Source organism: Bos taurus, chromosome 21 (genome assembly GCF_002263795.3).
Source record: "Bos taurus isolate L1 Dominette 01449 registration number 42190680 breed Hereford chromosome 21, ARS-UCD2.0, whole genome shotgun sequence".
Classification (NCBI taxonomy): domain Eukaryota; kingdom Metazoa; phylum Chordata; class Mammalia; order Artiodactyla; family Bovidae; genus Bos; species Bos taurus.
The window spans coordinates 55,105,368-55,122,624 of record NC_037348.1 but is presented as its reverse complement, the minus strand read 5'-3'; the positions used below and the strand labels follow the sequence as shown (position 1 = coordinate 55,122,624).

The window sequence follows — 17,257 nt, the reverse complement described above, 5'->3', positions numbered from 1 at the left end:
CGCGGGAGCTGCCCTTGCGCATGCGCCTTTGACTCCCGAGGCACCAACTCGGACTTCCGGTTTGGAAGCTGGACTGGGAGGCTGGCGAGCCCGGGCTGGAGCCAGACCCTGACTGGGTGAGGCTGGCCGGTGGGCAGAGATGCAAGCGGGTTGAGCGATAGCCTGAGAGGAAGAAGCTCTCAGGTGTGTGCCACAGGGTGCCCTCAAGGCGCCTTAGTCCGGTCGGAGGCCTCTGGAGGGACTCATGACGGCTCCGAGAGTGACCTGGCCGGAGGGAACGAAGACAAAGAGGCCGGAACCCCGCACCCGCCGCTCCTAGACCTGAGCTCCGCGCTCGCGAACCTCGGAGCGCCTGGCCACCACCCGAACTCGTCCTCAGGAGACCCATGACTACTGCCCGCTCGGAATTCCTCTCTCCACCAACTCAGTGTGACTCTCCCCAAACCCACCCGGACCTCGCTTCAGGAGCCAAAATCAGCTTCTCTCAATGCGCGAGGTTTCCCGTCAGTAGTTCCCGGATGTTTACTGAGCGCTTACTTTTGCTGTGAGGGAAAACAGAGACCCAGTATTCAGTACTTGATTTTTGTTTGGGGTGGGAATTGGTAGTGGTGGAGTCTCAGGGAGAGGGGCGGGCTGTGAGGGCCTGGGGAAGGACGGCGGAGATCAGCTGCGACCCGCTGGACAGAGGCTTTTTGTTACCTTCAGCAGAATGGTGACCTGCCTTTAGAACCTCCCGAGCTCCAGGTCTCCCAAATGGTTCGAACTCACTGGTCAGGGGAGCTCCATGGGTCAGATTTGGGGGCGGTGGAAGAGTAGACAGTACTTTATATCCTTTGCTGCTTCTCTGGGCTGCCCTGGATGTTGCCCAGAAATGCAGCCTTTGAATGGTCTCTCACCTTCATGCTGTTTTGACTTCCTGACCTGAAGCTGGTGCTACCTCAGGTGACCACTTGGAGCATATGGGCAGTCAGGCCAGCTCTGGCAAGACCCTAGACATACATTCCTTCTGATAGTGCCATCTCTCTCTGCCCTAGGAGGAAACTGCTTACAGAGAGAGACTCATCTGCAGGTGATTCTCCAAGGACATGGGAAGATGGGTGTAAGCCCTGGAACCTAGACCTTTAAGTGAAGGGAAGCTGCTTCCTGCTGTGAACCATGGCCAAACCCACCCTGAGAGGGAATGGCTCTAACTCTGAGGCCTTCCGACAGCGCTTCAGGAAATTTCATTATCAGGAGGTGGCTGGGCCCCGGGAGGCTTTCAGCCAACTCTGGGAACTCTGCTGTCGTTGGCTAAGGCCAGAGGTGCGCACCAAGGAGCAGATTGTAGAATTGTTGGTGCTAGAGCAGTTCCTGACCGTCTTACCTGGGGAGATCCAGAACTGGGTACAAAAGCAATGTCCAGAAAGTGGAGAGGAGGCAGTGACTCTGGTGGAAGACTTAGAAAGAGAGCCTGGAAGACCTGGACGTTCGGTGAGCAGGGAGGGGGAATTCAGAAGTATGTGACTGGGAAGGGGCAGGATAAAAGGCCAAATTCAGGCACAGTCTCCATTAGATGCTCCTACTTCTGGTCCTTCAAAAGGTAACTTTTTCAGACAGGTTATTGGGAGATGCCACCTGAATGTAACTTTTCGACATAATGAGAGGGGAATCCTTTTTTAGTGTGGAATTGGGTTTACTATTTTGTTCTGGAGTTCCAGCTGCTCTAAGCTAACAGTAATGGAGTAAGAAAGACCATTGTTCTATTAACCAACCCCCTACCACCACCCCAACCCTAGCCATGTCCCAAAGGGATGATCTCTTTTGGGATATTAACTAGACTCCTCTGGGAATACCCCTCATTATGACCTTGCAGTGACAATTCATGGGGGTTGTTTCCAGGTCACAGTCTCTGTGAAGGGGCAGGAAGTGCGCTTGGAGAAGATGACACCCCTGAAATCATCACAAGAGTTATTAAGTGTTCGGCAGGAGTCAGTGGAACCCCAGCCCAGGGGTGTACCCAAGAAAGAGAGGGCAAGAAGCCCAGACCTGGGACCACAGGAGCAGATGAACCCAAAGGAGAAGCTCAGACCTTTTCAAAGGAGCGGTGAGGAGTAGATTCATGTGGGAAGATAGGATGCCGTTCTAAGTTGGGAAGTAGGGTTGGGAGCTGTGAGTGGGAAATGGATTTCAGGAATGAGTGGAAATGGAGCATGCAGCTGTTGGGGACCTCCTGAAGGCAAGTAGCTTAGCTCTCTGTTGCGATAAGTACTCTTATACTTCCTCTTTTGGTAAGTCTGCCAGAGAATGGCTCTCTATAGTTTTTACCAGGACTTGGAATTTCTTTTCTCCTGGTAATGACGACACTAAGTCTGAATTTTCTAGATAAAAATTATTTTCTATACTTGGCTTATCTTCCCTTTAGTCATTTTCTTTCTCCATATTAAACTAGATTTGTTTAAGCTTTTCCCCAGAAGCTCCATTCTTCAGAGCTAGTAAGTTTTTGTTACTGTCCTTTGGAAAATTCTTCAAACATCGTGTTAATTGTGGAGAATTAAATTATATATATTACTCCAGTGAGGGTCTGGCAGGTAGAGGCAGACTAAGAATTTTACTTCAGAATTTCATTATACTTTCTTTCAGTATAACTCAACTAATGATTATCATTCACCTGATACTCCCAGGTCTCTTCCTGATTGTCTTTGTGCCTGGTTCTTATTCTTAAACTTGGTTTTGTGGAACTTGTTTCTCGTCTTTGTACTCTGCTGAGTTCCATGTTGTACGTTGTTTTCCTCGAACACTTCAACTTGTTGAGTTGGTTTTGAATTCTGATGTTATCATCCCAGACGCCAGCCTTCCCAGCCAGGCTGGTAGTGGTCTCTGTCTAGTCATCCAAATGCAGTCCCTCAACCCCACTTGCAAAATCGATCCGTTTTGAACACCTACCAACATGCGTAACACCATGCAGGGTACTTGGAACGAGGAAAGGTGCCTCTCAGAGAGCCTAGAGTATGATTGAGAATGTAAAAGTGAACATAAATATGTGAACTGAACTGTATTCAAACAGTGCCAAACAATGACTTGTTACTCAGTTGTGTGAGTACAATAGGGGTTGAAAGAGCAGGAGACGAAGGAGGGCTGTATGGAAGGCTTCAGGGGGGCACTAATGGGTTAAATTTGCATAGAAGGGAGGGAGTTAAAGGAAAGGCAAGGCAGAGTGGTGAATGTGTGCTGCGTTCTGGAGAGAGGAGTCTGGTATGAATGGGCTGTGCCCATTCATAAATAAAGGAATAAAGGATATATACTGAGGGAAAAGCCTCTAGAAGTTACTGACAAAGTGTGAGAAATGGAACAGTTGAAGACAGTCTCTTCCTTGCAATCACTCTTGAGTTTAATTCTCTAGTCCCAAGTAGAGAACCACAGCTGAGCCTTGAACAACATGAGTCTGAACTGCACGGGTCCACTTATACACAGCGATCTTTCCATAGTAATGACTACAGTACTGTAGTTGGTTAAGTCTACAGACGTGGAGGAACGTGGATACAGAGGGCCTACTGTGAGCTCTGCTCGGATTAACTCCCATGTCGTTGAAGAGTCAGCTCTCTAGGAGGCAGGAGGTGACTGTTTTCAGCAGTGCCAGGACCTGCATACAAGTAGTCAGGAGAGCTAAGCAGTAACTTGGAGCAGAATTATCTGCTCTGAACACACAAGAGGACACTTTCCTCTGTCACCTGGCTCTGGAAAGTATTTCTCATTTTTTGAGGTTTTATGTATTTTCCTCACTTTCTTCAATCCCCTGATCTTTCTGAAAACATTTTCTTACTTTTCTTTATAAGCTTCTTGGATTAAAAAAAAAGCAAGTCTGAATTCATACTTTTTTGTGATCATTCCAAACTATGATATCCTTTGTTTGCTTCCCCGCAAGCAGGATTTCCATGTTCTAAATCCAGCATGGTCTCCAGGTTGGAGCAAGGAGAGCCATGGATCCCAGATCTGGGCTCCAAGGAGAAGGAACTCCCAAGAGGCAGTCACACAGAAGACAGACGAATGCCTGCTGATCTGTTACCATCCAGGAGAGAGAGAAGCAGCTGGGTGGACCAGGATCACTGGGGCTTTGAGGATGAGAAGGTGGCAGGTGTGCACTGGGGCCATGAAGAGACCAGAACTCTCCTCGCAATTCTCAGTCAGCCTGAGTTTTATGAGGCTCTCCGAAACTGTCATCGAAACAGCCAAGTGTACGGGGCTGTGGCGGAGCGGCTCCGGGAGTTTGGGTTCCTCCGGACCCTGGAGCAGTGCAGGACCAAGTTCAAAGGTCTCCAGAAGAACTATCGGAAAGTCAAGAGTGGCCACCCACCTGAGACCTGTCCCTTTTTTGAAGAGATGGAAGCCCTGATGAGTGCCCAGGTCATTGCCCTGCCCAGTAACGGCCCGGAGGAGGCGACCTCTCACTCTGGCCTGGGAGGCAGTGATGCTGAGACCAAGGAGCCAGAGCAAGAGGGCTGGCACCATGAAGGGGGAGAGGAGGCCACGGCTGAAGAGTCCGACAGTGACGAAGTGGGCCAAGAGGCCACTCCCCGGGACCCTGACAGCTCCACCACACCTGTCCTTTTCCGTAGCCCAAGTGGTAAGCCTTTCTTCTTGGCATTTTAGGATTAGACGGAGGAATTATGAGGTTGGGTGTGGAGTTAGTAAACTTAATGTCACTTGCCAGCTTTGTCACTTAAGAGAATAGAGGTATTTCTCAGTTCTTTATGTATTTCCTTCTCTTGTGGGAAAACCAGTGAGTTAATAGTAAGTAAAGAAAAATATTAAATATTATAAAGAAATACACTCAAAATTCAAGTGAGTCCTGAAAAGGAGTACCATTCCTTCTGTTTCTTTCTTAAAATATATTTTCCTGATTATAAAATCACTGAAGGCTGAGAAAATCTTGGCAGTATAGTATCTTTAAGGAGAAACAGTTTATCTGTTGAGTGCCTTATATGAACTGGTGTTTTATTTTTATCCTCCAAACTCAAGTTTATTATGTGTTCCTTTTTACTTAAAAGAGCATAGTGAAGGACTGTCTAAAGTTGGGAAAACATTTTCTACGTTTCCTCTATGAGATCTGCATCACATATTGGCATTTTAACAGGACCTAGTTTTGCAGCAAGAAATCTTGTTTAACACTCTATTGAAATATTATTTGCCTATGGAACCATCTTTAAATATCACATTATTACTGATGTAATCTGTACAACTAAGCTGTTATGGGAAAAGCACCACATATGAAGCAGGAGGCTTTGTTTCTAATCCTGCCCACTCATCAGCCAGGGGAGCATTTCACAGTTTGTGTCCTCAACTGTAAGGTATGGACAGAGCTAACTCCAAAGCTGCAGTTCTACTGTGAACACTTATCTATTCCTTCCACGTTTTATTATGTGTTGTTACTTTTGCTCTGTTCTAGTCTTCTTGTCTTGTACTTTTTCCTTTAAAAAAAAAATAATTCTCTTTCCCTTTTTGTCAGTGGAATAAATTTAGGTAAATCACAAACATGGCCCTTGTCTTTTTCCACTGCTTTTTCTCTGTCTTCCAATTATTTCCCTATTGCTTCACTGGCAGAGAGTGGAGGATAATGGAAGCAATGTCATTGCCACCTGGCTCTCAAGTGGGAGGAAAGCTCTTGGAACCTCCCTTCCCTTTAGCTTGAGGGACCTTCAGGGAGCAGAGTCTCTTAGTCATCCTGATGAAGTTCTGCCCATGTTGGGGACCAGGAGGTGCTCAATGCTCTGCTTCCTTCCTCCTCCTGGCTCTGCCAGTCCTCTGCTACTAAGGAGAAGGTGCATGACCACAGGTTCTTATCTTGTACCCTTCAGGCCTTTGCTATTGTTGGGCTGGCTTTTTGAGACTGTGGCCAGGTGAAGAAGGGCCATAAAAGGGAGTGCATTAGGCAGCAGTATGAATCTGAAAAAGACTGTTCCTTGGGATTTTGAGACATTCTTTGGGAGACTTAATTTATAAGGAAGTAGGGCTGGTAGGAAAACATTGATCAGAGAATTTAAGGATGGCTCCTGGCTGACAGTGACTGACTGTAGGTCTTGTAACCAGTTATTTTCTAGTTAGGATCAGAACTCCAGAACTGCTAGAAGAATGGGGAAATGCCTTCTGTACACTTGCCTCAGTGTACATAATGATCACTACTGTGATCAGCTGAAAAGGCCTTTTAAATTGAATGTAGGAGTCAAGGTCTCTGTGAAACTGGTATGGACCAGAGAAGCAGGACATCCTGAGAGTCTGCATTGATTTGGAAACGTGAGGTGTTCTTGCCTTCTCACCTAGGAGCCCAAGCTTAGGCGACTTTTCATGGTGCAGATGCTAGGACTGAGGAATTGCGGCTATAAAGCCCTGCATTAAGTGGTGCTAAAACTTCTCTTCTGGTGGCAGGTGTGCACTGGGGCTATGAAGAGACAAAGACCTACCTTGGAATTCTTAGTGAGACTCAGTTTTACGAAGCCCTTCGGAACTGTCACCGCAACAGCCAGTTGTATGGAGCCGTGGCTGAGCGGTTATGGGAATATGGCTTCCTCAGGACACCGGAGCAGTGTCGGACCAAGTTTAAGAGCCTACAGACCAGCTATCGGAAAGTCAAGAATGGCCAAGCACCAGAGACCTGTCCCTTCTTTGAAGAGATGGACGCTTTGGTGAATGCCCGGGTGGCTGCCCGGCCCAGTGACGGCCAGGAAGAAGAGACAGCCTTATGCCCCATGCAGGAGACCAGTGAGGCTGAAGCTGAAAAGCAAGCCGAGCCGGCAGTCGAGGCCATAGAAGATGATTCTGAAGATGATGAAGAGGATCCCGAAATACCTCCAGAGGCACTGACCCGTGCTCCAGTCTTATTTCAGAGCCCCAGCGGTAAGATCCTGTTCTTAAGGTAGAAGCAGCAAAGGGGAGGCAGTGGCATCTAGAAGAAAAATTATCAGATTGAGGACCAGGAGAACTGGCCTCTACACCCAATACTCAGGGATTCTTCTCTTTTCTCCAGGTTTCCTGTCTATTTAGGCAGCTTTCCACTTGACTTGCCTCCTCACGCTATAGCATCAATCTGAGATGGCTGCAGACTTTGTAAATGTGCCCTCATCTGCACGTGAGCTGCTCAGTTACTAGCCAGCGTACCTGGCAGGGACTCTGAAAGCTAACATTTCCCAAACGGCATGTCCTGTACACACAGTACATGAAGTTGGGTTTTTAAAGCTCATTCTCATTTCTGCTTTTTCTTCTAGTTTCAGCTTATACACCATCTGTATGCCTGCTTTATTCATATCTATGAAAACCTGATAATCTCTTTCTTCAGACACACTTAACGCAAAGTCTGAAATTTCTGAGGGAACTGACCCTTTGAATCTTATTTACTGTTGAAGAAAAAAAAACATAAAACTTCATTATGGCTTCCCTCCTTGCAGGAAGAATTCTGTTTTTGGAGTCATACATATATATGTATGTGAATATAGACTATGTTATTAGTTGAGTACCTTAAAGCAAGTTACTTAACCCTGTAATTTTGCTTATTTATTAAGACCAGCCTCACAAGATTGATGTAAGTGAAGTACCACAGTGAGGCACCTAGCACGGTACTTGGGCATTTGATAAACAATAGTTTTCTTTTCCAAAATATTCTTTAGATCTGCATTCTCCAAGTGTGCTCCACAGAGCATCAACTCCATGAAGCTATTAACATGTTCCACTAAGTAACAGCTTCTAGGTTTAGGAAATGCTAAGTACCCCTCTCAGAGGCTCATAATTTATAGTCACATATTTAAGTTTCTGAGATTTCAGTTAATATAATGAACCTCCATTTCATGGGTCTAATCCTAACACTGGGCTTCTGGGTAGAAATAGTGCTTTAAGGGGTACATGTTCTCAGATTTAGTCCAGGGAATTGGGATCCAGAGTTTATCTGAAACCTCTGAAAATTCCACAAATTCAAACTGAATTTGCAAACTGAAACTTTCCAAGTATCTACAAATTCTCATAGCCTAGGCCTGGGAAGCCTGGCATTTGGCTCTTAGAGGAATATTAAAGCTTAGTTTGGGCATTAGAGTAGTGCTTTGGAACATCTAGTGATTATTTGTCCATGGGCAAAGAGAAAGTTTCAAAGAGAGAGCACCTACCAAAGTTTCTCTCTCAGAAGGCCTTTTGTTCTTTGAAAGACAACAGGTATCTTTCTACCCTGTTTTTATTCTCAACACATGGAATTTGAGGGTGAAAAGGACTTATGTAGCTCTTCCTCAATATAGAAGTTCCCCAGTTTCCCTGGACATTCTTTTCTTATCACTTTAGTTACTGGCAAAGAATGTAAACCGTGACAGGCCTGAGATGAGGCTAAAATACAGCATTAGAAAGTGTCTTTCCTGCATAATCATAGTCATGGTTTTATCTTAAATCTGGCAGGTTTTTCTTGGTATACTGAGAGGATTTTCTGAAGATCCCAGATATCCAGGAAAAAGAGTTAAAAGAACATATTCATCAGTTCCCCTGTAGATGAGAAGCATGTGACAGATTACCAAATAGGTTTTAATAGACAGTAGTTATTTAGGACAGAGAAGGCGATGGCACCCCACTCCAGTACTCTTGCCTGGAAAATGCCATGGACGGAGGAGCCTGGTGGGCTGCAGTCCATGGGGTCGCTAAGAGTCGGACACGACTGAGCGACTTCACTTCCACTTTTCACTTTCATGCATTGGAGAAGGAAATGGCAACCCACTCCAGTGTTCTTGCCTGGAGAATCCCAGGGATGGGGGAGCCTGGTGGGCTGCCGTCTATGGGGTCGCACAGAGTCGGACACGACTGAAGCGACTTAGCAGCAGCAGTTATTTAGGATCTAGAGCTCCCTAATTTTTATGTTAAGTCATCTAATGTGATACTTTACAGTCACACATAATAATTGATAAAATGGGTAACTTAAATTTCTATTCTTATGTTAGGTTTCGAGGCTGGATTTGAGAATGAAGAGAATCTAAAACGGGATATTTCTGAGGAAGTACAACTACATAAGACATTACTTGCAAGGTCTGAAAGGAAAATTCCCCGGCATCTTAATCAAAGTAAAAGCAATGAGAGTGAATGCAGATCTGGAAGACAGTGGGAAAACACGCTGGGAGAGAAAAAAGGAAAACCAACATTCCCTGAAAGTTTAGGTAAGGTCCCAAGTCATCAGAGACCTTACTTGGGAGAGAGACCCTATAAATATCTGAGATACAGCAAAAGCTTTGGTCCAAACTCCCACCCTATGCATCAGCTAGCCCATCAAGTGGAAAATCCATATAAATGTGCCGATTGCGGGAAAAGCTTCAGTCGGAGTGCTCGCCTCATTAGACACCGGAGGATCCACACTGGAGAGAAACCTTATCAATGTCTTGACTGTGGGAAAAGTTTCCGTGACAGCTCCAATTTCATCACCCACAGAAGAATCCACACAGGAGAGAAACCATATGAGTGTGGTGAGTGTGGAAAACGCTTCAATCAGAGCTCAAGCCTTATCATTCACCAGAGAACCCACACAGGAGAAAAGCCCTATCAGTGTGAAGAGTGCGGGAAGAGTTTCAATAACAGCTCTCATTTCAGTGCACATCGGAGGATACACACAGGAGAGAGACCCCACGTGTGTCCCGACTGTGGGAAGAGCTTCAGCAAGAGTTCTGACTTACGTGCACACCACAGAACCCACACTGGAGAGAAGCCCTACGGGTGTCAAGACTGTGGCAAGTGCTTCAGTAAAAGTTCTGCTCTTAACAAGCACCGAGAGATCCACACACGAGAGAAACTTCTGTCACAGCCAGCACCTAAGTAAGCCCTTGAGGATCTATGAGAAAAACAGCCTCATTACATGTATTGAAATTGTTTGGAAACAGTTCTCCAGTAGTGAGATCCATCTCCTAATCTGTGCCCAACTAGTTAAGCAAACAGTCTAGAATTTACCCCACTGCTTGTTCCTGTGTTTCTCTCAGATCTAGAGTAAGAATGAAAGAAAGATTTGTTCCCTCTCCTTGCTTGTATTGACGGTAACACCCTTTCCTCTCAGAGCCTGAGTTGTTCCCCTAACAGAGAGGACACAGTAGCAGATCCTGTGAATCCGATGTGTACTCTTTACTCATCACATTATTCAGTTGCATTTCAACTAGAAAAACCCACACTGCAGCATTTCATGGAGAAGTAGTAAGGATTCTCACTGAATGGGTCTAGCTCTTTATACAGTAATGGAAATGCAAAGAAGAATGATTTTTTTTCCTGCTCACTTAAGTCTGTGCTCAGAATGATATACTTATCACACACACTCCTTTACCTTAAAGAAGGAGCCTTTAAGTGTCCAGTCTGGTTCTGACCTATAAACCATTTTGTCAAGAATCTAGGTGTGCCATATGGGGGAAGAGTGTAAACCTCATATAAACAGAGAGTTGTGAACCCTGGATTTCTTACTGTCTTCAAAGCCCCAGAAGCTTTGGAATAGAGTAACGTTGTATTTACAGCATCTAGTGTGATTTTTTTCTGGTCTGTCTCATCTAAAAGTTGTCTGTCCCTTGTGGTCCAGAAGCCCAAAGAGGAAGGCAAGTGGATGCAGTAGTAGGGAAAGCAGCTAGAACTGCCAGAGGGACTGCCATAATCCACACACCCTAACACCTGGGTGAGTGTCACGCACCCTGTGGGCACAATACTAACGTGCGATGAGCAGAAGCCACTGGCCATGTTCCCACAGACTGGGAAAACAGACCACTTTGTGCCAAAAATTCTTTACCCTAATTGTAAGGAGGACAGATTATCTTTGGTCAGTGGAGTTGACAATACTTACACACACACACGCACACATATTCAACTGTATACATCTATTTTTAAAAGCAGCTCTTCAAACAAGTGTAATTCTGATACCATAAAGATGGTATTGAATTAACTGCCCACATATTCACAGTAGTATGAGCCTGTACAGCACATGTTAAACAGACCCCGTCCTTGTCCTTACAACATACAACAGATGACACTGACAGGAACAAATGGTGCACACGTACAGCTACAACGGTTTTAGAGAAATTTAGAAAGCTAGGTAGTAACACTATGCATAAAAGTTAAGGTCTAAAGCATTAGAGTTTGGGGGAAAAATGAGAGGTATTTCCTTCTCTTTAACCAGGAAGGTTTCATGAAGCAGGAAGTGCTCAGAGGGAAGGTTTACTGGGCAAGATGAACTTTCCAAAACTAATTGTAAAACTGCATGCTGAATGAGTGAAAAATGGGAAAACTGGGGAGCAAGGGAACAGAGGGCAAAGGACAGACTAAGGAAGGTGAGACAGCTCAGAGTAGCACAGAATTTGAGGGGTACCACGATAAGGGCTGTGCAGGGGGCAGAGAGGGACTTGCTTCAGCTGAAACGTGGAGTGCCAGGAAAATCACAAACGGGCTTCCATCCCCCAGAATATTAATATATCGGGTCCTGTGCTGCACTTACTGATGAGGCAACAGCTGACTGGCACTGGGTAAGAAAGATGAGAAGTTTTAGGGGACTAGCTCCCATGGGAGACAAAGGTCAGGAACCAGTATCCTGAGAGAAGATATTTCGATTGGCAGGTCAAAGGAAAGAAGATGCCCAATGGCTAAGGTCTGAGATAAGTAGCCCTGTTGCCGTCACATTAATGAGCTCTCAGATAGGAATGAGATCTGGGAGAGAAATGGGGAGATAGGATATTCTAAAATCCATAGCTTACTGTGGTAGACAGTAATGATGTCTACCAATGATGAATTGGAGTTCTGGTGCTGAGGGAATTTCCTGAGTCTTAGGAATTAAGGGGAGGTGGTATCTCAGTTACGTTGCCTAAACAGACAGGGAGAGAACAATAAATACCAGTATAAAGCAATGCCTCAGGATCTGAGATAGTTTAGGAAGTGTGCTGTAATGTTTTTTAAAAATGAGAGTACTGTGTTCAGTATGTCTGTGTATAGTCTTGTGGAAAAAGCACTGGTTGTGGTATCAACAGATATGAATTCTGGTTCCAGATGTCTTACATGTAAGTCAACCTGCCTCCATTTCCCTTTGTGTAAAGCAGAACAATGTTTACACCTTAATTTGCCTCTCAGGGATACCAAGTTAATAAAAATTATAAAGTGCCCAGTGGTTCTTCAAGTGCTTTTTTAAAAAATGTATATATGCAAAGTATGATTAAGTCATTCCTGGGAAGAAAAGATAATCTTTACTTGCTTTTTTTGGCTCCCTGTGTGGGGCTGCTACAAGTATGCCTGTCTAAATCTTTATGTTCCAGGCTGAAAAACAAATTAGAATGTGGTTAAAAGACAAATCAGAATGAAAATTCTTCCTTAGTATCTGTATCCATATCCTTTAGGACAATCCATTGGGACCCATTATAATTGGGCATGGAGAATGAGTCTATCTTAAAAGACCCAGGACCAGCCCTCCAATCTCCAGATGAAGAAAATGTGCAAAAAGAATAAGACAAAGGCAAAATTCTTACCTGGGAAAACCCAATCTTATTTCAAACTAACTCACAAACCATTGTCTGCCACTCTTGAGGATGGATGAAGCAAGAAATAATACATAGCCTTCTGACATCCTAGGAGAAGCCAAGCCTACTGCTGGGAGAGCAAGAGGATCTGTGCACCCCTCCCTGTAATTCTTGTAAGACCGTGGGGACAGACTGGGTAGCGTGTGCAACAGAGAAAGCAAGAATATCTTAGCAGGAGCTGGACAGTCATGTCTGTTCTCATCAGCTGTTTTCCTCGTGCTATTCTTCCCCCACCCCCATGCCGTCCCTTCTTCCCTTTATTGTTTATTCTCTGTGGCCAACGCCATACGACTTAATACACACATATGCATAGGTTCCCTGGTGGCTCAGAGGTTAAAGCGTCTGCCTGGAATGAGGGAGACCTGGGTTCGATCCCTGGGTCAGGAAGATCCCCTGGAGAAGAAAATGGCAACCCACTCCAGTACTCTTGCTTGGAGAATCCCATGGAGGGAGGAGCCTGGTAGGCTACCGTCCATGGGGTCGCAGAGTCGGACACGACTGAGCGACTTCACTTCATACATACGTTCATATATATACATATATATATGTGTGTGTGTATACATACATATATATAGAGAGAGAACACTGCCATTTCTCTTTTATTGTAACCTGAGTATAGGGCTGTCTTGTCAACTCTATAGGGAACTATTTTTATGGTGACAAAGTGTAAGGAAGGGAAGATGAGATATGAGCACAAAAATGGATCAATTCTCTCGCCATTATTCAACTCAAAATCTAAAATGTATCTTGACTCCAGAAGGATTAATCATGAGAAGGGCAAAGGCAGATCTCAGCAGCTAGCCTGATCTGTCACGAGCATCACCCAAAGGAGGTTAACCCTGGCTACTGGGATTCACAAAAATCCATGGTATGCAGTGTAGCCTGAAGTCCACAGTTCTGGAGAATACCTTTTAAGGGAGTCTGATTAAAGTAGGCACAACAAAACACAGAGCTGTCATCACAAGCTAGACAGATTAAAGGTTTTGGTAACAATCTGTATTCCCTTCTCACCTTATGTAGACTAGCAGTTCCAAAACTTTTCCTGATGAGAACCTACTTTGATTTTCTTGAAGTTTCATGATCTCTAGTGAAGAGGGACTGTTAAGGCAAAACCATTGCTAGAATGGGGAGCTCAGTGTGCAGCAGCATTCGGGTCCCTTCCTGAAAGCAGCATGGAGGTAAGCCATGGACAACCTCAGGGCCTTCAGGCGGTTTAAGACAGATTTACTGAGCACCCACCGTGAGAAAGGTGCTGGTGTCGGAGTCCGCAGCACTTGGCTGCCATGGTTCCAAGGGAGGAGCAGCTTACTAAGTGGGATATGGCAGGGAGATCTAGGTTGTAAAACACACTCAGTAGTATTCACCTTGTTACAGCTTAAAAATGGGGCTTCAGATGACTCCACTTCTTCCTCAGGTCAGCCTTGGTGCTGTCAGAAGCAAAGATGTAGCTGATGGATTCATAAGACAGATCCCACACCTGAGACTGGGTCAGATGAAATGTTTCAGCCACCAGCTGGTACTCTTGAGAAAGGCGTGTTGCAAAAACACCCTTATCATCAGTCTGTCAATGTAAGAAAGTTTCAAAATGAACGAGGAAATGACTTAAAAAAAAATAACAACTCTCAACTTTTGTTGAGAGTATTTTCCTATTTACCATGCTTTTAAGAGTCTAAACAGGGGCCTACAAATGTATCCAGGCACGTTTGTTACTGAACAGTCTTCTTTATCCTTTTTAAGAACATAAACCACCAGAGTAGTGGCTCTCAACCATGGCTGCATGTGCAAATCACCAAGGGAGCTTTTAAAATGCATCTGTGCCCAGGACTCAGCCCCGATCAATGAAAGCATTATCTCAAGAGGTGGGTGTTGGGCATCGGTACTGTCGTTCCCCCCAGGTCCTGCCCAGGACCTTCCCCTGCAGAGGCAAACCACAGTCACACCTTTGCAGCCTCTCACACTTCCCTCCTCTCTCACTCCTCCACTTGGGCACCACCCCTGGCATGCAACGCAGCCAGCTAGACAGTGAACGTTTGACCTACAGCAACTCTGGGACTAAAAGGGAGCAAAATGCCTTACACAGATCACGGCAGGATGGGCAACGCTGTACCAGAATCCAAAGTGATGTTGGTCGTAAGCTGGAACTGTCTGGCTTTTGACGTTGGAGGTCAAACAGAGTTCTAGAACGAGGTGGGAATGGAAGAAGTTTCTAATTAAAAGATCTATTAGTAGAGACATGAGAAATCTTCCCAAGCTATGCTCATTTTTAGTAGCTGGCCTTTTCTTACATGTGAAAACTGCCATGTGCTGCGGTTTACAGCAGCGACTGTACCAGGCGGGGAATTAGTGTCCCCTTCACAATCATGTGCTCCCCCCTTTCTTTTACGAAAAAGGAGAGGAAAGAGGAGCATGATAAGCCAGTCACCATGACAAATGCAGGGAAGCGTGAGAGGGGAGTAGATGGAATCTTCACAGGGCTGCTGCACTTCTTCCACAGTGGAGGCTGAAGTAGAGGTTAGGAAACAGTAGCAATGCTTGAGGGCTGCATGTTACAAAACTCCAAGAGTGGAAACGGACCTTTTCCATGAAAAGAAAGGTCTCAACTCCTTCCATTCACTGCCTCCTGCAAAGAAGTCTATCTTAAGAATGACTTCTATGATTACAAAACTCCTGCCTTGAGATGCTGTGCCCGGCTCTCCAGCCAGAGTGAAATGCTTCGCTGACTTGATTGATGGCATCCACTGCTTTCAGTGAGGCGGCTGCGACCCAGGGCCACTCAGTCCCAGGAATGGCAAACCCAACCTGCCCCTGCTGATTGCAGAGCCTGGACACCACTCCAAGTAAGATCACTAGGCAAGTGGTTTCCAAGATTCTTTACCTTTGTGGATGTTTAAAAATTTCTTTACTAAAAAGAAAAAAAAAATCTCACCCATTATGAATTGCTGAAAAACTCTATACATTAGTCAAAAAACCACACCCACAAAAGTGTTACGACAAACTGTTAAATTTGTAAGTTCGGTGAATTCATCATTCAGTAAAAAGGTGTTCAGCCACCTGCTTTTTTCCCTCATCAGAAAGGCCTTCCCCAACCATCCAATCGAAAGTGGTTAGCTTACCACTATTCTAGCCTGTTTAATTTTCTGAAAAGAACTTATCACTGATATTTTCTTGTGTATTTGCTTACTGTCTCTCTTACCCATGCTAGAATATAAGTTCCTTGAGAAAGAAACATTGTCTATTTTTTTACTGCTCTATTCCCAGCAATTGGAATAGTGACTGGAAGAGAGTAGGCACTTCATAAATATTTGTTGCTAAATAAAAATAGCTCCTGGTATATACATGTGGACCAGCATGTGATGTTAACAGACATAAAAAAGTGTATTTGGAATTTTGCAGACGTCTTAATCTTTAAATATATGTTATACATTTTCACAACATAAGTAAACAGGTTTAAGTCATTCCAAAATGATAGATGACCCTTATTATATATTATATATATATATATATAATTATATATTATTCAATATAATACTGAGTTCCAGGAACTGGGGAATGCAGCAGTGAGCAAGACAGACAAGGGCCCTGCTCTCATGGAGCTTTTATACTCTAATGGGAGCTATTAATAAAATTTCCAGTTACTTAGATAAGGTTGAGAAAGCATCACTTCATTTCTAAATGATATCTATGTATTTAGAACAGTGCTTCTCTACATATGGATGGCAAGCTGCAGGTGGGGGAGCAAGGGTCAGAGAGTTGCCTGGAGGACCTGAAGCCTTACCGAGCGGTATCTGGTGTTGCCTCACAAAGTCCACCAGATCCGGGGATCCTTCCTCGGAGGAGCTGAGAAATGTCCCATGCCCAATTCGGTCAGGAAACAGGTTCAGGAGTACTTGTGTTTCTGTTTTTTGGTTTGGAATCTCAAAAAAAAGAAGGGGAGAAGAAGGCATCAATAACGTCTTTCAGTGGCTCTTAAAAGTAGTTCTTCTTTGCCTTTGATCTTCCCGTTCATTTCCCAATATTCTTCTGGATTCATTTCAATGATAATAATAACTAGAGAGCCAACAGTTATTGACTTTTACATACATTCTGCTTTAAACCTCACAAGAATTATACAACGTATTAAGACAAAGAAATCAAAACTCAAAAAGTAAGTGTTCAATAACAAAATCCCACAACTCTATATGCATACGTGTGTTCTGTGTTGTGTACATGTCTTCACACATATTAGAAAAAGAGCTGGAAAAACATAAAAACGAAACTGTTAACAGGATCAACTCAGGAGCAGAACTGAAGGGGAACTTCCATTTTTTATTTACTTCTACTTTATACTATTTCTCTACTCTTCGATTTTCTTCAGGTACATAAAACTTTTGTAGCTAAAAATATAAAGCATTTTAAAGAAAAGCTGTCCAGATATAAAGCATTTTAAAGAAAAGCTGTCCAAGCTCACAGAGCTAGCATAATGGTAGAGATAGGGGGGAAACCCGGCTCTCTCTGACTCTGGGGCCTAGCCTCCATCCACACAGTGCATTCGTGCTTTATCTTGACAAAGCTACCTATGTGCATACCACAACCACCACGGAAATGTGTGTCTAGCTGTGCTCTTCATCTCTTAGATAGACTAAAAGACAAATGACCATAACGTGTCAAAATGAAACGTTTCCCATCCAATGGATCAAATAAGAGAACAGAAACTAAAGTAAGGGCAGGTTCTTACGCTGTGCACAGAACCAGAGGTAACCGGC

At 44.5% G+C, this 17,257-nt stretch overlaps 2 protein-coding genes across 8 annotated transcripts in view; one reads left to right on the top strand and one right to left on the bottom strand.

Annotated features, from left to right (window-relative positions):
- Window positions 1-37: 37 nt before the first annotated feature.
- Window positions 38-12,103, top strand: ZSCAN29 (zinc finger and SCAN domain containing 29). 4 transcript variants are annotated; one of them, XM_002696806.7, is made up of 6 exons: window positions 38-503; window positions 1,035-1,470; window positions 1,879-2,083; window positions 3,905-4,600; window positions 6,400-6,867; window positions 8,937-12,103. In XM_002696806.7, the coding sequence occupies exons 2-6, from the start codon at window positions 1,156-1,158 to the stop codon at window positions 9,800-9,802; spliced, it is 2,550 nt and encodes an 849-aa protein (XP_002696852.1). In that variant the 5' UTR covers window positions 38-503; window positions 1,035-1,155; the 3' UTR covers window positions 9,803-12,103. The 4 variants fall into 4 exon arrangements, with proteins under 4 accessions (XP_002696852.1, XP_005222320.1, XP_005222319.1 ...); XM_005222263.5 differs by having other exon boundaries at window positions 38-544; XM_005222262.5 differs by having other exon boundaries at window positions 38-572.
- ADAL (adenosine deaminase like) overlaps window positions 6,829-17,257 on the bottom strand; it is a 30,509-nt gene continuing 20,080 nt past the window's right edge. For 3 of the 4 annotated variants that reach the window (XM_005222193.5, XM_059879027.1, NM_001075577.1), the window contains 3 exon segments: window positions 16,291-16,429; window positions 14,592-14,692; window positions 13,490-14,076 (listed from right to left, as the gene is read on the bottom strand). In XM_005222193.5, the coding sequence (XP_005222250.1) occupies window positions 13,891-14,076; window positions 14,592-14,692; window positions 16,291-16,429 (426 nt within the window). In that variant the 3' untranslated portion in view covers window positions 13,490-13,890. 4 annotated transcript variants of the gene reach the window in all.